This window comes from Aspergillus puulaauensis, chromosome 4, assembly GCF_016861865.1.
Source record: "Aspergillus puulaauensis MK2 DNA, chromosome 4, nearly complete sequence".
NCBI classification, from domain to species: Eukaryota; Fungi; Ascomycota; class Eurotiomycetes; order Eurotiales; family Aspergillaceae; genus Aspergillus; species Aspergillus puulaauensis.
Window position 1 is genome coordinate 2,026,692 of NC_054860.1, and position 19,250 is coordinate 2,045,941.

The following is a 19,250-nucleotide window of genomic DNA, read 5'->3' on the forward strand; positions in this document are numbered from 1 at the left end:
CTGGGGGAGTTTTTGAGGTTTTTCTTCCCATTGCATTCTTGTATATATACATATATAGCTACGGAGTATATAGACTTGGTCTTCTAGAACCGATGCGACTTGTCCTACCCTTAATATTCTGGACTAGCCTGCAGCCCAAAATGAAGTCTTCAACAAAAAAAGAAGCTATATGGTAATTGTTTCCTACGGCTCTGCGACTACTATAATGACTGGGCTATATTTCCCCCAATGGCCTATCTAGATAGTATTCAAATAACTTCTCACAGTCCATCAGAAGCCCGCATACTTATTTCTCTCACCAAGTGTTAAAGGCATTAATATCAAAGCCATCCCACAACAACTTCCCATACTCAAGCTCGCGGGCAATTTTCCCATCAGCATTCCACCATATGGTAGACAGCATGATCATACCCGAGGAATCGCCCTTCTTTATCCCCGGAGGAAGATTGGGCTTTGCTGCCTCGGGAGGATCAACCTTCAATGTGAACCGCACCACGTTTTCCAAGACCGCAAACGAGCCGGGCGAGGAACTGCCGTGCAGCGTAATGGCTTCCACTGAGATGTTCGTCATAAGGCCGCCAAACCCGCTGTTCTGTTCAAACCAGGCCCTTTTGGGGGACCTGACGATACTGAGGGCTATAGGAGGATAAAGTGTTACAGTTTTAGAATGGTGATTGAGTGAGAAGGGAGAAGAGAGAAGGGAGAAGCTCTTACGGATGTCGGACATGCGATAATCAGCAGCCACCATACTGTCCATCTTTTGGGCATCGGCGTTGGCGAAAGCTTCGAAGTACTCAGTAATGCGCGCCAGCAATACCTTGTCATCGTGGTTTCGGATGCGGCTGTTGTTGAATGCGGACGAGGTCGAAGCCATGTTGTATGATGGCGGTTTATCTGTCGCAGGAGGCGTTGCAAACTGACTATGGTTGCTGAATGCTGAAGGGCTGGGCAAGGAATTGAAGCCGTATTTAAAGGTTTATTTCTCAGTTCGAGTACATGCTAAATCAGAGGTCCTCAAGTTCTCCAGTCCCCGGCCAATCAAAAGTGGTGGGATTGCCTCCATACGTTGTGCCCTGACGCGCAGTGTATCACACTTCAGCACAATATACCATTCCATGCCCCTGTGATTACTATACAGGAAGGCTGCTGTACTAAGATACTCTTAGCATGTATGTATAACTATACTAAGGAAAGATATTCCAACTTATAAAATAGCAAGAGAACATTACTCGAGGAGCATATATGTTGTGTTACACTTCAGCTTCAAACTAGAACGCCACTTAGGTTACCGGCTTGAGATAGAATTAAGCTATTGCTAGTTAATAAATAATATACCTACTCCATGCCCTTGTAATTACTGTATAGGAAGACTGCTGCGCTGAGATATTACTCCTAGCATGCACATGTATCTATACAAGGCAAGATATTCTGGCTAAACGTGAGGAGCATACATGTCATGTCACACAACAGCTTCAAACCCCACTGATTGTTTCCAGTTGAAGATGGTTGCGTTGAGCATAGCCCTCTAATTACCAGTCAAATGATCGTATGCATCATGACAGTCTCATGATATCGGAGTCTCCTGGTCTAAGCAACGCCACATAGTTCCTCTACATGTTCCCCGCTCAAGACCATTGCTGCTTCCTGCACACTTCTCCACTTGTGGCAGCCATTGAAGCGGCCCAAGAGCGCTGAAAAACGCGAGACGGTTGGTCGATTCCGATCTAATACTATGCATACCTAGAGCAGAAAATATACTAGACAAGATCATATATTCTATGCTAGAAAGTAATTAGAGAGAAACCTAGTCTTTTTAGTAGGCCTTACCCATGCCTTTATAATAGCTGTAACCTCGTGATGTTTTAGACTGCAGGTATCAAGCCAATTGTCAAACACACTAATGTACCATTCCTGCAGGTATCTAACGAAGCCTCCATTTCCTCCATTTCCTCCATTTCCTCCATGGGTTTTCTGAGTTCTGACGCTTCAGGTCCTCTGTCGGCGGTCACCACCGTACCAACGAGATCGGTCAAGTGTGAGGTGCATATCTAATGGTTGGAACAGCCCAACCACTCGCTTTGATACATTCAATTGCCGTAACCCACCCCCGACCACCTGGTTGAATAAGATGTGGTTTACCAGATATCTCAGCTCTAGAAGCTGCTCAGCAGCAGGGAGAAAGTGCCCCTATTAATTGCAAATACTGCTTTTTGTAGTCGGCGGGCAGTTTTTTACTATATTAAAAGGAACCTGGATTACTGCAACAAGATTACTTAAGTATCTTAGACGGCCATGGCAGTCATCTCACGCCCTAACTCGATAATCGAACACTCTACTGCTATGTATAAGCTATAATACGAATTTTGCTGTATATCTATCTACTTGCACGTGTACTATGTATCGGCCATCACACTGCAATACTTGTATAATAATAGGGAGCTGTCCTATATATAAGCCAATGCCTCAGACAAAGAAGAACAGAGTCTTCTATTTAGGATTTAAAGTTTATACAGATTACAATATTCTTACTGATAGTTAACCTAGTTAGTGGCCATGACCGACCTCCGCATAGAAGGCGCTAGAGTATAGCTAATACACCATCTCCGGAGTACACCGTACATACAGTATACATTCCATGGTACGGACCGTCCCCTGCCCGCCATCTGCAGTTCTGCACCTCAACGCGACTGCTGGCAGCTGCCAAGTTGAACGTTCGCCGTTGAGCGTTGAACTCGAAGGACCCACTGACACTTCCGTCCTCCCTCTATCCCTTACGTTCTTCATTACTGCCAACTTCCAAGGACAGGTAAATTACGATCGTGCGAGATCTACGACCCGGGGATAAGTGGTAAGTAAGGGGCTTTCGTCACTCGTGATGTTGTCTCCATGTACACTGCACACTGCACACCGTACATTGCAGGGATAGGATGGCTGCATAACTAGTTGTTGCCAATGTTGTGCTGACGTGGACGGGACTACGTAACTTATTTCCTTCAGAGCTATGGAGTGCTTACTTTACTTTACTTTAACTGGTTTGGTGCGAGCTACGTAGACAAGTCGTCCAGTGCCTAAAAGCCTGCTTAGAATTCGATACTTAAGTTAGTTACTCTGAATTGTCGCTAAGATAAGCTAAGCAGGCTTAGACGAACTGGCCCCATGGAGACTATTTTTAGGATAGAATTTAGGATCTGGGGTAGTTAATTATGGTAGTATAGCGGTGAGCAAGGTGAGATGAGATGAGATGAGATGTGTTGTGATGGGGCGCAGTAGTTCTTGCCGATGGGCTCGAGCGAGGAAGCGCTTGTCAGGTGTCCGCCAGGGATGGATAATATTATGATGGACGTCAAGGGGGAGAAGACAAATTCGTCTCAATGATAACTGATCTCAGAAAAGAACGGAGACGATCTTCGTTGGCAAACGGTCTTGTCTGCAGCTGGGTTGGATCTATCAACTGCTCAGATAGACCTGTCTGTTAGGGCTACGGAGCTAGCAGGGATGGATTGGAGAAAGTCGCATCGCTCTGAAGGACTCGACTTGAGCTATCCCCCCACTCAAACGAAATAAAAATTCAATCTCATTATTAACTACTGTCTACAAACGCCGAATAACCTTGGGATAATTGCGGCCGCGGTCGCTCTACAACACCATTGAATTGAAGTGAACAAGTATAGCGCCAGCGCCGTCCATATATACGGCGCCAACCCAACGAAAATAAAAACTCCCATTGACGGATCGCTCAGCGATCTCTTGTAGTACATATATAAGAGCTAAAGAAGAAAAAGAAAAGAAGTGAAAAAGAAAGAAGTGAAGAAGGCGCGCTAAGACAAGCTAGCACGGGGCAATGTCTTCGTTTTCCGACGTAGATTCTGGGCGAACCCCCTCAACCGATTTAACGGCGCCGAGGTACGAGATCCCGCCGTAGAGGGAGAGAATGGAAAAGGTGAGGGAGATGGTGTTTTGCGGTTTTTGCGGATGGTGGATCTTTTACGGAGCGGCGGGTGGTTGCTATAAATGATTGCCGTAGGATTGTCGGCGCCTTTACCCTGTGGTGGGAGATGCCCAATATTACACAGGGCGGCGAGTTCAACGGGGTTGAGGTCCAGAGAGGGTGATAAAGGGGCGGGTTGGTTGTTGTCGCTGTCGTCGTCCAAATAGATGGGTGGTCCTGGTTCACCGAGGTCGGTTTCATTCTGTTCTGTCCGTGGTCGTACCATGGACAGGGGTCGAGACAGGGGCAGGCTTCTGGAGTAGCAGGACTCGGCGTCCCTGTCTTCAAGTCGCTCGGAGATGGATGGCATGGTCTGGTGAGGAGAGTCGCCGACCAGGTCGTCGTGAGCGCGTTCTTCAACATTGATGATATCGGACGTCGTTTCGTACCGTTCCTCTGGGATTATATTGGAACCATTACCGCCATGTAGGTAGGAATCTCGGTGGTGATTTCCGGGCAAATGGCTATCGACATCCTCGATGTAGGAGACTATGCGCGCAAAATCTAGCGATTCATGCGGATTCAGGATCTCGAATTGAGTTCCCTGATGTACCACGGTAGCCGTTATGGGTGGTTTCTTCGCCCGTCGGGTTCTGAACAGGACCGAATCTGACCGAGTCCTGCTGTGACCGTGAAACTCGACGATATCCGGGGTGTCCGGACCCGGGAATTTCTCCAGTCGATCACGGAAATTGTCCTACACGGTTAGCATTCGAATAAAAGCTGATAATTAAAGGAGCGACATACTAGAAGTTTATACGGGCTCTGCTTCTCGCCAGCCAAGCTCGCATCCAGCACCGGAGACAACGGATCTACCCGCATCAGTAACGAATTCAGGGAGACAATCGGTGCGGCAGACTTACAGCCATACCCGTCCAACAACTCGGGCAACTGGTCACTTAGGGCACTGGGCGAGTAAGAGGGTGACAGAGGCGGCGGCGGACTCGACGTCGCGGAGGGCGCAGAGAACGGATTGTAGCAGGCATTCTCGCAGAGAGTGCCCATCTGAGGCGTGGGTGTGGGCGTGGTCGCAGCAGACTGGTTCAGATTCGAAGCCGCGTTCTTGCGCCGCAGCGTCTTGCCTTCTGGGCTGTCGAAGAAGTTGCCCGTGGTGGTGCTGCCGTAGAGGGATTTGCGATAACTGCGTTGCGAGAGAGCACCTGAGTATCCAGCGAGTGGCTCGATAGGGAGCGCAGGAGAGCTCTGAGAGAGAAGAGGGAGGTCTGGCGGAGGCGATGGCGACTTCAGATGGTGGTCGTGGTGGTGCAGACGGAGAGATTCATGGCGGGTGGGCCAGGCTTCCATGGTGGAAGTGACACAGCACACAAGGTTCAAGGGGCGTCTGATACATAAACTCTCATTCAACGAAGGTGGCTCATTGACTTTCACGTCGACAAGCATGAGCCTGGTCTCACTCTCATTATTCCTGGCTGCGGAAAATAAAGAAAGCCTGAGCGCAGCAGGCGTAGTACAGGCGCAGCGAGAGGGGCAGTGTATAGACTAAGTAAGAAACGAGTGACGGAGGTAAAATATAGAATAGTGAGAGTGAAGAAGAGAATAACAGAAGTGCGACAGAAAAGAAGAAAAAGGATAAAAGATGGAAGAAAAGGAGATGCAGACTCTCTCCCTCTCCCAGAGAAAAAGAGACAACAGAGAAAGCGAGAGACAGAGAAAAAGCGAGAGACAGAGAGAGAGAGAAGAGCAAGTGCGACGTCACATCGCAACAACAACGACCAATCGACTCGTCCAGCCCGCCCTCCCTCCAGGTCGAGACCACCCCCATCTCCAACTTCAAGACAAAATCGAACCGTGCCGTCCTTTGGGCAGCCAAACGTGGCTCCAGACGCTCCCTTGCTGACGGGGAGTGTTGTTTCAGTGTGATCGCTGCGTCCTGCCCACCAGATGCTTCGCCATTCTTATTCGTCCACGCCCGGTTCTCGCCCGCAGCCAATAACGCTCCCAGACGGCGCTCGTCGTTGATCCGTGTGGCGAACGGTTTTTCAGCTCCCGTCCGTGTCTTGCATTAACCTGCAGAGTTCCTGAAGTTTAACTTTGGCGTTGTGTGTTGCGCTGTCGGTGGCTGACTGGGTCGGTTGTTTTCTACTGGTGGCACACACCATTTGCACCACGGGTATACGCAGCTTGAGATAAACTAATATAGCTAAATTAAGCGATACGCAGTTACCCACAAGTTCCCATTAAGTACCTCAATTGAGCCTCAGTCTTACGGAGTACATGCAAACAGATCCAACTAGTAACCAACTCCTGTAATGCGGGATGCGGGCAGTGCTGAAGGAACAACAAGTCATCTGTAGGTGTCGTTTGCGTCGTAATCGTAGCCAGGACAGAAATAGAAATCGAAATAAACAAATAATAAACGCCTCCGGCACAACAAAGTAGGTTGGGATTCAATCTCAGTGCCCGGCCTGTAAGAAATAAGAACGCAGATACACATATGCAACAAAAATTTTCGCGTTAGGGGGAATCTTTCAATCATAGGTAGCAATCGATAGTAATAGTGCGTCAAATGATAAAAAATCAAATGAAAATCTAGTGCCGCTTATATTTCTGGAGATTAAAGTCAGCGGTCTGTTCTGTGTCACAGGCTTTCGACGGTTAGGCGGGCCAGCTTCTCTTACATCTTCAATTTTGCGACGATTGCTGGGGTCCATTGAATTCCCTGCTCCGAGTAACGTCTGTCCGACGGCTTTGGATACGCCAATCGCTGGTCGAAGAATCAGCGTCGGCGCTCGTTTCAAAACTGCCCTCGCAGCAGCCTTAGCGCTACCACTCTCCTGTACCTCTCCAGGCACGGCAATGATCGCATCCCGCGTCAGGACAAGGTCGCGTTCCAATCCCCTGAACGCTCCTCGAAGGCCCTGTACGACGCCAACCGGCTGGTCGGCATACAGCGAGATTTTCTTGGCCACTTCCTCTTCAGACATTTCATCTTCGTCGCCTCCTGTTGGTTTCCTGGCTGGTGTGGTTGTCAGAAGCTCCTCTGCATCCTGGAGCACTGTTTGCGTCCCAATAGCAAGTTTGGCACCCAGCTTTACAAGCTCATTGGACGTGGTTTTGGCAAACGCAAAAGCTCCCTTCTGGATGCTGCGCACAATGCGGCCATCTTTCCTGTACTCTCGCATAGGGACCACCACCAGATCCCTCATACCACTTCCCACGTTGACCAGGGACCTGATGGGGGCCAACGCACCAAGAATTCCTGGGAGTTGGTGACTCTTGATCTCTGGCATCCAAACATCGTTTAGCGTCTGCCCAAGTTTGTCGAAGCCAAGTTGTCCATAGGCAATGACATGTTTCAACACCATATCAGCCTCTTCCAAGATAAAGAAATTCATCAACTCTGTCGTGCGGCCCGACCTAAGGCCTGCATAATCCACTCGTTTTGGCTTGAAATCGAGCTTGACGGGAATGGCATTGACCTCTGATCGCTGGAGGAATGGTGGTTCCTGGGGAGATCCAGGAGGCGCCGAGTCGTCTCGGAACTCGAAGAATCGAGTAAGAAAATCGAGTGCATCCTGGTCAACGTGAAGACGAAGAGGGAGAACGGTCGCCTGGAACCGTGTTAGCATATCCCACGACATAGACCATATACCATCCGTTCTCTCACTTACCTTGAGTACTAATTCTGATGCACCAAGTTCTGTCACAGGCTTCACTGTCAGGATCTCGAGATGGACCATACTAGCACCAGATTCTTTTTCACCTGCTTCACGCATGTAGGTGGCGAATTTCTTCCACGTCGAGGTCGGTACATGGTCAAATATTTCAAGTTCTTTGACTCGGACGTCCAATGAGCTCACCGTCTCTCCTGAACCTGGCGGGAAAACAATCATATCCACACCGATACCCTTCAGCTCGAAGGTCATTTTATGGTTCCTGCTTCGGGATAAGCGCAGCCTCTTCCCCTTTACAGTGGGTGAGGCGTTTTGCCGTGTCGTGGTGACTGTACTGGTGGTTGCATAACTGCCAGTCTCACTGGCAAGATCGTCGATGTTGCGGTTGATCTCACCACGAAGCTCACTTGGGTCCTTATTGGCAGGTATGCCGATGTAGATCGAGTTGAACAGGCAATCACCAATGACATCTTCCTCTTCTTCCTCAAAACCTGGGGGTGATCTGCTGTTGTGGCGACGTTCGATGGCCTTTTGCTCTACATTCTTGACGGCATTCGATATCGTGTCCCTCGTCCGCTGCCAGTCATATCCATCGAAGAGGTTCCAAATCACATGTGCATCTCGAACCCTGATACGTAATGGGCTATTTTCAAGCTTTGAATCGTCCGATAGCCCATAAGTGTTTTGTACAGAGTCCCACCTATGTGCTGTACCTCCCACTGAGGATTTCTGGGCGAAGTGGTCCTCCCGAAAATCAAGCTCAGAGACGCTGGATGACATATGGTACTGTGATTGGAAGCTGTCCCCAAGCTCGTTGGATCCGAACGCTGGTAGGTCTGGTGGTGGCTGGGGATAGAAATCAGTAACGTAGTCAAGTTCGTCGTCCTCCGGGATTCCAGCCCTTTCGATGACCCCCGGTCTAGCATTGTCGTCGATATTTCCGGTGCCATCCCCTGAAAATTGCGCAGCATATGCATCCCCGCTGAACGAATCCAGCATATCTTGGATTGGGACGACTTCAGTCCGATACTTTATGCCTTGACTAGGTGGACTTGGAGGCTGGAGTCCGTTCATGATGCTGATGAGAGTTTGCGTCGAATCTGCGCATGTCTCAAGGATCAGCAGATCATCGCGAACCTCCACATCAATAGATTTCGTCCCATCATCGCCCAGGCGCATTATCTTCACGGTAGCTGTCGCTGAAGATATTGAAGAGACCAAGACGTAGCCCATATCCGCAAAGGTCTGAACTTGGACGCCTTGCGGGGCAGTGATTGGCTTTCGTCGGTTCAAATTACTTCCCGTGTCGATATTGTCCACATTATCGATGATCATTATGAATGCCTTTCGTAGATCTAGAGTGGCTTCCGATGACAGAATGTCTTGAATAGTGCCACCAAAGGTAGAGTGGGTCAGAACAAGAAGGCCTCTCGCAGATGCTCCGCGAGGGTTGAGACCAATAACACAGTCTCGCATGTCTAATTTGATCTTTGTAGGCTTGACCGAATCCCCAGAGCTTTCCACCTTGGGGCTCTCTTGTGGTGGTGGATGTAGCTCGGCGATATTTGCCAGGGAGCTAGCCATGTTGGCTGCAACATCACCCGATGTCATGTCATCACTTATCCCGAGCAGCGCTGTTATAGCCGGTATTGAGTATTCAACGCGAAGGTTGTGAAGTTTGACCTTTATCGTAGGGTCCATCTCGTCGGCAATAAAGCGGACCATCAAGGCTGGAACGGCAATAGACCCGGGGGGTCTTGGTAGTGCTTCTCCGACAAGCTCCTCGTTCCCATTTCTGAAAACGCTTATCGAGTTGAGTTGAGCTGCCACAAGGGACGGGATGCTGATATGGGCGGCTTCAGCGTGTTCAAGGTTTGCTGTGATAGTGCCAATCTTTCCACCGGCGTGCAAGCGAATTTCAACCTCTTTAAGCAAAGCCAACGTCAGAATTCCAGGGCGGTCATCCTCAGGCAAATATTTGGTAACATTAGATAACCTCCCTAGCTCCTCCCCTAGTTGTTGAAGTGGCTCCAGTTCCGGGCGCGTGACAACCACTTTCGTTCCCGAAACAGTGGCACGAAGGACAGAGCCTTGCTTTCGTTGTCTGAAAAGAGTGTCGATCATAATGTCATCGTCTTCATCGTACTTATCCTTCGACGGAGTGATCAGAGACAGGAGTCGATCAAGATCAGGTTCTTTTGGAGTATACAGGTACTCCACGCGAATGTTGTTGAGGCTGACCTTCGCTGGGGCATCTCTCGAATCGTGAAGAGAGCACGGCCCGCTGAGCTTTGCCTTGTCAATCTGAACCGCTATACCTTCGAATCTGCTGACTATTTTGGCAGCTGTCGTCCGCAACGTGAGATAATGGTTCTCTCCTGTTATATCCAAGGCGATGCCGCCAACTCGCGCATTCACCTTCCACGGCGCACCGGTATTCTGAGACCTGGCTGGGGGCGGAGATGATCCCTCAAAGCGGACGCCTCGAGCCCGTTTTGGTGACTCTTTCTTTGGTCCCTTATTCCCAGATATCGATGATATCGAGCCACCAAGTTCCATTATCGTGCTCAGGCCACCAAACCAACCTAGAACTTCGTCTAACCGCGGAATATTGAGATTAATAAAAAGTGGAAGCGTAGATACGCTGAGGGTTGCATGCTCTCGGGATCTGCTCAATGTGAAGGAAATATCATTGCTGACTGGCGACTGGACGTCCCTTGTGGACTCGCGCATTTTCAAATCCTCGCTAAAGGACATCAAATCTTCAGATGCAAATCCAATAGTGAGTTTAGACAATTCAGCATGGAATTTTGTTACAGTTGGAGAACTTGAGAAGGTTGCCTTCAGACCAGACGCTGAAGCCTGGAGCACGATATCATCATGCAAGAAATCGAGAAAGCTGGTAGAGGGCATCGGCTGCTTCTGTGGCGGGAACGGGTTCCCGGGGACGTGTTCGACGAACTTGATAGAAAATTTATTGAGCGTAAGACTGAGGGCCTGCGGATCTTGAACATCCGTCTTGGGTGGCTTTCGGTTCGCGGTGGTTTGTTCATTTCCACCAAAGGATTGGAAAATTCTTTGGCCGAACTTAACAACTAGCCATCCAATTGATATATCGAATTGAATTTCGACACAGGAGATATCAATTGTGATATTATTATCTAGGGCAGATGATTGAAGGTCAGGTTTTGCATCAGACTTAATATCGTTATCGGTGAATGCCGAGTCTTGTGAATCACGACGAGGTCGTAAATACGGGGGAGCCTTGAAGGACACCGATTTCTCTCCCATGTGAGAAGCCGCCAAGTGTGCGCTGGTATCCTTAAGGTTGTGGCTCCCCGGCTCGGAGTGAAATGAGTCGGATGTATCTTGTTCTCCATGTTTTGTGGAGGGTATCCATATCGTGACCCGGTCAATATGGAAGAAGCGCTTTGCTATATCCGTGGTTTCGTTTACATCTGAAGAAGATTTGATGGAGCTCTTATCAGTTGCCTCGGTGTATACGTCACGGGCGTTGCTGAAAGCAGATTGCCCCAAGGGGTTCGTTTCTTCAAGATCTGCAGGCTTAGGTGTTGATACAGGTGTCGTATCCTGCTCACCATGGCTGACTCCTGTTGCCTCATCAGGCTGGGCATGATGAGAAATATCGGTCAATGTGCTTTCAGGAGACTCCCATCCACCTGGGATATTGGGTACAAAGCTTCTTGAATCGGAGTCATGACTCATAGCGCTCATGTACATGCTTTGTGCTTCTTCGTTGGAAAACAATTTTGATTCTGACAGTTGTTCATCATTAAAATAACCAGATGCCGAACTTGAGCTACTGGTTTCCGACGGGTTCTCTGGGATAAGCTGCGATGCAGGATCCTTATTATTTGCAATGTCTCCAGCTTGTTGGGGTGATAAGTTGGGCACTGATGTTCGAGAATAAACCCCGTCTCCATAGTGTGGGCTTTGGCTGTTTTGTATATTGGGTTCCGAGGCCACTGTGCCTGAGTTACTAGTAGGCCTTAAGGGCAAAGCACCCGCTCCGAATATTTGCAAGCCCGAGTCTTGTAGTCGTGGCGTGCTTTCATCAGTATTGTCTTGGGTGAAGTAGGGTGGAACATCATCAAAACTTTCGGGGTCATCGTCCTGGAGATGAGAATCAATCACGGAATCAAGGTACGTAGGATCGTCCAATAATTTCTCCTCATCCGAGAAATTCTGCGATTCCCCAAGATGTCTGTAGCTCCTATTCTCCTCTGTATCCGCGTCAGAGAACCTGCCGTCGTACGTATAGACAGATTCTTCAAGCCTGGGAAGGCGAGGTTCGTCTTCGGCAGGGGTTATGCTATGCTGGGCAGGCTCGAAGATAGTCGATGCCATCATGGCGTGGGTAGAGCTGGACACCGAAGACGGCGCAGGCGGAATCGAAGAGGCCGGGCTCGACGGCCGGCTTGACTTTGAGGGGATAGGAGTAGTTGGAGAGGTCGGCGTAGTGAATCGGGAGTAGTTCGAGAAAACTACAGGCTCGGAGATAAGAGAAAGGTCGATTCCGGAGAGGGAAACTGGCCGTTTCCCCAAGTGTAAAGGACGTTCATCTTCAGCAGAAGCCGTGGTAACGGCACCCACACTGACTTGGCGAACAGTCAAGAGTCCTGAAATCAGATCAGGCTTCTCCTCCGGTTGCCTCTTACTCGGCCCATCTTGCTTTGTTTCCACATCAAGCCTTATTGAGATGTCATCCACATGAACCTGCAAGCGGTCTGAAACGCCCTTCAAAAAGGAGGCGACAAAACTCGGCAGCGATACGGTTTCATTTCCTAGCCCTAGTTCTTCCTCGTCGTCACTAATAGATTCCGAACGATGTAATATCTCGGATCGGGATGAGATGGCCGCTTGAAGTTCTTCTTTCTCCTCCTTAGGTTCGGTCTGGAGGAATGACGCGGCAAGATCGGTTGGATTCGGGATGATAGTCTCAGTAACGCTGAAAATATTATCTTTGGCAGCAAAAGCTTCCTTCTCTGATGGCAGCCGTAGGTGGACCTCGATTCCGCTTGCCTCGCAGATGATCCCACTGCTGTAGATATCAGCCGGAATGGTGAGTTTTAGAAACCGAATTCGGGCACTAAGCAGTTTGCTTGACGTCGGAAGGTGAAGGATCGTAGCTAGTTTCTATCGAAGTGCAGCGTTGGTTAGCATGGTGGGTTGGCGGTGGATGGTATCAAATTGCGGGGAAGAGCGATAACGTCCACTTACCTCCAGTCGCAAACCGACATCACGAAGCTCAACGGTACTTCGCTGTCCCCAGCGTATACCCAGGTTGTCAGGATCTAAGGCTTCTGTATCCACAAATTCCAGACGAGAGAGGGCGTATTTGAGTAAGCGCTTTTGGAAAAATGAAGGTAAAAAGTAGGCCATTATGGGCGTTTAGCAGCCGACCTGGGCTCACTCAACAGACATTAAATATCGTCTAAACAAGTTCATAATAAGAAAAGAGACAACAGAAAGAAAGATATAAGATGGATAAAATCAAAGAGAAACAACAAGAAAAAAGAGAAACAGGCTAGGACTTTCGTTTCTGGGTGAGAGAGAGAGATGGTCGGGTGGAAGGTTAAACCGTTAAACAGTGCCTGGAATGACGTTTGAGGAATCGGGGCGCTAGTGAGCTGATGGCCTGACAGTGATCAGGCGGAACAGTCACAAATGGACCCCAGTCTGCCAGCGGTAGTCTTGGTGATGTCCATTTGCTTAGGTGGTTCTCTCTATGATCTATTTATTGTATGGAGGATACTACAGGGTTCATGACGCTGATATTTAATGCTAACCAGACGCGGGGAGATAAGCAGCTCTAGGACGAGTATAAATTTATGCTGACATTGTGACTAAGCAATCAACTTATTCAGTCGCTCCTTCCGCATTGGGCTGAGTGACCAGTTCCTCATTGGGATAGCTATCACGTGCCAGCCTTTAGCTATTGATGCCTTAGGCGTAAAGTTGGTCTGGTATAGTACGGCGAGGTAGAAGAATAGGCTCCTGTATGCGGCATAACTATTGAATGCGTAATCTGATTATATTTCTAGAGTCTGATATTCACTCAAGATTATACTTTTCTTCGAAGGTCTCAACCACCCACTCACAGAATTTCTGAAAATCAGTGTAAAATTCGCGTAAGCGAGCAGCTTTGATGCTCTCCCCGAGGATCGCTTCTTGGAGGTCTGTTGCCCATTCTTTCGAAGACTGATCTTCGTAGCAGCTCCAACGAACCGAGTTCTCCGCCATCATCGTGAGACCACTGAGGCCCATGCTGTTGAATGCAAGCAAAGCTTGGTAGAACTCTGATGACAGACCATTCGCTCCAAGCCCGAAGACGCCTGGCGAGTCGTTGGCGATGGCAACAGACACTCCACGAGATAGAAGAGCTGGAAGCGGATGAGATTGGAAGCTGCTGGTGAGGCCGAGGCATGCGCTTGAACTCGGTGAACATTCAATCAAGATATTCTTTTGCTTGAGCACGTCAATGAGCAAAGGGTGTTTATATAGTGAGAGACCTTGGCTGATTCTTCGGGTGCCTAACAAGACTGTGTCGAATAGATTATCGTCCGCTTGGTCTCCATCGCCCAGGCAGTGGCCAGCATGGAATATAAATGGGATCTCCATTCCCTCGTCCGCGCGACGACCACGGCCACCTGCTTCAGCGCAGCGTGCACGGAACCAAAACAGAATCGGTACTAGATCATTGAGTGGCCTCTCATCACTTTCGACCCCAAGTAAATCAAACCCGCAGATCGAATCAGGGAATTCTTCCTTTGCCAGAAGGCACTGCTGCATGCTTAAGCCAATCTCCTTGTTTGATAACCTGCGCATGGTGGCCCATATCACCCGCGCGTCATAGAATTTCTTGCCTTCTTCAGAAGCCTTGAAGCGCTCGACTTCTTCATCGAAGATGCGGAACCACTCGACGTAATCCTCTTCTGGTTTATCACGTCCTTCCAGAGTGTATTGGAAATTAAACGCGACTCTGAACTCGACATACCTTATCCCATCCGCGGCCAGCTGTGAGAGAATCTGACGGAGGCAGGCTCGCAAGATGGGTTCGTATTGAAAGATCGAATTGATGACAGGTAAGCGGACGTTGAAGAAGTCCGATATTGCTCTGCTGCCACGTGGGACATTGTGTGACTGTTGGGATGTTAGGGTGCAACGACTTTTAAGCCATCTACGGAACCCTGCTTCACCCCCATCGGGGAAGGAAGCAGCAGCACTCTTCAGCTCAATCTGAGTCGATGGCTCATAGTCATCTGCCCACGGCGCAGGCTTCTCTGTAGGATCCGTAGAACCAGAGCAATATTGAATAGTGAACGGCGCGTCTTGGTAGTCGCGCTGCGTTACCAGTGGCTTTGGAGCAGATATGTGGATTCCCGAGGTAGCAAACGCTTGGTCGATAAGAAAGTCCGTATCGACCATAGCTGGCAAATGAGCGTGCAGAAGAGAACCCTTGGGTAGATGTCGTACAATCTTCCAAAGATCGGACTCCCCTAGCCGTGCCTTTGCCGTGTCGGACATGAGGCTCGGATGGGGGATGCCGTCTGACGGGTAACCAGCTTGCTGGAGCTGTGCCAATTCCCGGGCACATACTTGGGAGACGATCTCGCATGCTTTTTTGGCCACCGGGGGCAGGGCATTATGGAGGTTGGCATCTGGCAGAGTCAGTAATTATATTAGAACCGAAATATAGCGGGCGCCGAACCATGTCGCTGCGACTCCTCACGCTGGATCAAAGAAAGACGGCCAGCGAGGAAGCGTTGAATGAAGGGGTCGTCAATATGGGGAACGCCTTCTTCAGACTCCCATAAACTATTATCCGACTCCATTATCCGGGGTATTGACTATTGACAGTTGGAGCTTAGCCTGGGCGACTATTATTGGTGGTTTGCTGGACGGGATAAAACCGAGCGAAGGAGAAGGCCGGCAGTGTCCAGAGTTCGGAGATATTGCTGGTCTTGTGAGGTGTAGAGAGCTGCCTTGGCAGCACCCGCTGTCCCGCCGTGAGGGGTAACTGCTACATAATACTGGTTGGTTGAGTTGCTGAATGCGGCCACTTCCGGAGGCAGCAATTCCAGCCCAGCAACACCCTATGTTTTCTATATTTACTTTTAGAATTACAACCATTCAAACCCCAGATTTCCACCGATTGAACCAGGATTTAGAGACAACTATGTGGAGAATACGATGTTCAGCCGGTTCACTGGAAGAGGAATTGCTGGCAGAATCGCGGAAGACCCGGCCTGCTGAATGGCGGAACGAGCGTGTCGTGAATGTAACCTTAAGCGTGTGGCGCGCTTTAGTGGGAAGCTACAGGGTAACTGGACTCTTAGCGTCCTCGGTCGGCACTCCCGATTCTCTCTGCCAAGCCCTGCCACTTGCTCGAGATAATTGAGTCGCGCGGAGCGGTGCGTTTGATGTTGCCTGAGATAATTCCTAGACAAGGCAGCATTATCGAGAGACACGATTCAGCATTGGCATGGCCGAGCCAGGGCGCCATTCGCGAGCCTTGGACTTCGCCTTTTGTTCTGGGGCGAAGCTTATCAGGATCCAGGACGGGATCATTAAGGAACCACCACCGAACCACCGCCACGGCGTTCGCCGAGCCAAGACTGTTGTGCCCTAATCGCTATCGCCGACGAAAGAAACAGTCCACGCGACAGAAGACGCAGCACTCATCTGGGCCCTGTTCCTTTTTTCAGCGGCGCCTCCTTTATACGAGAAGTCCGGAGTATACGGCCAGCCACCGTCGTACAGTTACAAAGTCAAACCTGATCCTTCAGACTCGAGACTCGATTTAGCGTTGTAACACTCTTATCGCTGATCCTTCGGAGTAACAGCGTGATTGGCCGTTGATAGCCGGGGAACAAGATAAAAAATAGTTCAAACTTGGACTCCCAAGGCTACAATTGGGACAATCCTGGTGCTGATGCAACAGCGGGAATCCTGGATGCGGCCCTGTAGACCTTCCTTTGTAGGACCTTCCATGCTGTTTTCTAGAAGCTGAGTGGGAGAACCGCTCTAGCGAACTCCATTAAATTGACGATCTGAGTGGCCAGCTGAGTCCTGGCTGTTGAAACTGCGAGCCTTGGGCCCTTGAATCATGCGATCCGACCGCCCCAGTGGCCAACTGGCGCGTGCACTAGGTAAGTCTTCAAGGTCTCCAGAGGCCACGAGGAAATTTTTTGTCTTCCCGCTTGTCGCTCTCCCCGCACACACGACCATGCTCCCTTGCGTTCAGTGATAACGCCTCGGAGGTCTCCTTCGCCTGGCGCCCGTTAATTAATTAGCGTTCCGTCTTATCTCGCTGCTACTAGACTGTCCGAGACCATATCTGGCCCTACTTTAGTCTGCGATTCCCTCCTGACTGTCATTGCAGCTGTCGCCGATCTTCTGCAGCTTTCGCAGCCCCTTCAACTTGCGCGTGGATTCTTTAACAATTCACGCGACAGATAGCACTGGTAACTATCTCCAAAGACCAATGGCATGAGTGAAGTGGCACGAAGCTCGTCTAACGCGTGTTTGCTTTGCTAGTCTCAACACTATGACAGCCGAGAAAGTCTTAGACGGCGTAGCCCTCCGAGAGCCAGCCACCACCAACCCTTCACAGGATGCTATCAGACGATCCTCTGAGTTGGGGCCGCGAGGGATGGACTCGGGCGACAACTTCGGATACTCGAAGGAAGAGATGACAGAGAAAAAGGCGATACCAGAGTCGCATCCTGTGGATAGTACTAGTGAGCCAAGTGGACAAGATGTCGAAGGAGGAGGGCGCAAGGCTGCCCTCAAATCGCGACTTCGCCGCTATTACAGCCTGTATTTCAGGCACATCTTATATGCAGTGATCTGGCTTTTGTTCACCGGGTGAGTCCTTTCTTCGAACTATTCCCGCAGTCCCTGCGGTTCCTCGCTGTCACACCGAGGCTCATTCTACTTGATGAAGGTGGTGGATTACTGGCCTTATTCTCCACCGGAAGCTGGGCTGGGTGGTTCCGTTTCTGCTTTATCTCGCCATCACGCTTCGGCTCATCTTCCTCTATGTGCCAATCTCGATCCTCACGCGGCCAATGCGTTATGTATGGAGCAACACCGCGAGCCGATTTGTTGCTCTAATACCTGAACATCTGCGCGTCCCAGCTGGTGCTTTATTGACCATTGCTGTCATCTTAGTCGGCACCTTTGCGTCGGCCGAGGCGCCAGGGAACAAGAGAGAGGATCGCGCAGTTAGCTTATTCGGTCTTGTGGTGTTCATATTTTGCCTCTGGCTTAGCTCCAAAAATCGGAAGAAGATCATTTGGCACACCGTCATTGTGGGTATGCTGGTTCAATTCATCGTCGCGCTTTTCGTTCTCCGCACCCAAGTTGGTTTCGATATCTTCAACTTCATCTCCGGTTTAGCTCGCGATCTCCTGGGGTTTGCACAGAAAGGAGTGGACTTTCTGACCGATGAGAACTTCTTGGAAGGCCACAACTATTTCCTGGTATCCGTTGTCCCGGCCATTATATTCTTTGTTTCTCTTGTCCAGCTTCTTTACTACGCAGGCGTCCTACAGTGGGCCATCCGCAAACTCGCAGTGTTCTTCTTCTGGGCCATGCGCGTCTCCGGTGCTGAGGCTGTGGTAGCAGCAGCCTCTCCATTCATCGGCCAAGGAGAATCTGCCATGCTGATCAAGCCCTTCATTGCCCATTGCACTATGGCTGAGATTCACCAAATCATGTGCTCCGGTTACGCCACTATTGCAGGTTCCGTCCTAATCGCCTATATCCAGCTAGGCGTCAGTGGACAGGCACTTGTCTCGTCCTGTGTGATGAGTATTCCAGCGTCCCTCGCATGTTCGAAACTGCGGTGGCCCGAGGAGGAAGAAACCCTTACAGCTGGCCGCGTCATCATACCCGAGGAACAGGAGGATAGACCTGCAAATCTCCTCGATGCATTCTCCAAGGGTGCCTGGCTCGGTATCAAGATTGCTGGCATGATCACCGCCACCCTCCTCTGCATCATCTCCCTTATCGGCCTCATCGATGGCCTTCTCACCTGGTGGGGTCGCTACCTAGGCATCAACGACCCCCCGCTAACCCTCGACCTTATCGTCGGGTACATCTGCTACCCAATTGCCTTCCTCCTCGGCGTTTCACGCGACGGCGACATCCTCAAGGTCGCAAAGCTCATTGGCCTCAAACTCGTCGCTGTAAGCCTAAGCCCACATCCCATCCCATCTCCACCCCAACAAAAAAACCCCTTCCATCCTTCATTCTACGAATCCATCCACTAACAACGCCCGAACACAGAACGAATTCGTTGCCTACAAAGCCCTGAAAGAGGAGACAGAATACGAGGACCTCTCCCCCCGCTCCCAGATCATCGTTACCTACGCACTCGCCGGCTTCGCAAACATCGGCTCCCTGGGTAACCAAATCGGTGTACTTGCGCAGCTTGCACCCAGTCGATCGGGCGATGTGTCGCGCGTCGCCGTCTCCGCTATGCTTACCGGTGCACTCAGCACATTCACCTCTGCGGCAATCGCGGGGCTTCTTATCCAGAACGATGAGCAGTATCTTTCATAGTTCTGATACCGTTGTTCTTGCTATTGCTAGCAGTC

The 19,250-nt window shown here is 50.1% G+C and overlaps 5 protein-coding genes across 5 annotated transcripts; 1 reads left to right on the forward strand and 4 right to left on the reverse strand.

Moving 5' to 3' along the window:
• Positions 1 to 295: 295 nt before the first annotated feature.
• APUU_40824A (uncharacterized protein) lies at positions 296 to 874 on the reverse strand (the record flags this gene model as incomplete). The annotated part of the gene is made up of 2 exons (XM_041703939.1): positions 296 to 636; positions 715 to 874. 2 exons carry the CDS (start codon positions 872 to 874, stop codon positions 296 to 298), a joined length of 501 nt encoding a protein of 166 aa, XP_041556574.1.
• A 2,944-nt stretch (positions 875 to 3,818) lies between these two features.
• On the reverse strand, positions 3,819 to 5,389 carry APUU_40825A (oxidoreductase, short-chain dehydrogenase/reductase family; the record flags this gene model as incomplete). The annotated part of the gene is made up of 3 exons (XM_041703940.1): positions 3,819 to 4,685; positions 4,736 to 4,800; positions 4,852 to 5,389. The coding sequence occupies 3 exons, from the start codon at positions 5,387 to 5,389 to the stop codon at positions 3,819 to 3,821; spliced, it is 1,470 nt and encodes a 489-aa protein (XP_041556575.1).
• A 1,149-nt stretch (positions 5,390 to 6,538) lies between these two features.
• On the reverse strand, positions 6,539 to 13,026 carry atg2 (putative autophagy regulatory protein Atg2; the record flags this gene model as incomplete). Its single annotated transcript, XM_041703942.1, has 4 exons — positions 6,539 to 6,556; positions 6,628 to 7,560; positions 7,621 to 12,780; positions 12,865 to 13,026. 4 exons carry the CDS (start codon positions 13,024 to 13,026, stop codon positions 6,539 to 6,541), a joined length of 6,273 nt encoding a protein of 2,090 aa, XP_041556576.1.
• Positions 13,027 to 13,698: 672 nt separating this feature from the next.
• On the reverse strand, positions 13,699 to 15,479 carry APUU_40827A (putative CECR1 family adenosine deaminase; the record flags this gene model as incomplete). Its single annotated transcript, XM_041703943.1, has 2 exons — positions 13,699 to 15,305; positions 15,356 to 15,479. The coding sequence occupies 2 exons, from the start codon at positions 15,477 to 15,479 to the stop codon at positions 13,699 to 13,701; spliced, it is 1,731 nt and encodes a 576-aa protein (XP_041556577.1).
• A 1,715-nt stretch (positions 15,480 to 17,194) lies between these two features.
• APUU_40828S (NupC/NupG family nucleoside CNT transporter) lies at positions 17,195 to 19,215 on the forward strand (the record flags this gene model as incomplete). Its single annotated transcript, XM_041703944.1, has 3 exons — positions 17,195 to 17,514; positions 17,594 to 18,839; positions 18,940 to 19,215. The coding sequence occupies 3 exons, from the start codon at positions 17,195 to 17,197 to the stop codon at positions 19,213 to 19,215; spliced, it is 1,842 nt and encodes a 613-aa protein (XP_041556578.1).
• Positions 19,216 to 19,250: the final 35 nt, after the last annotated feature.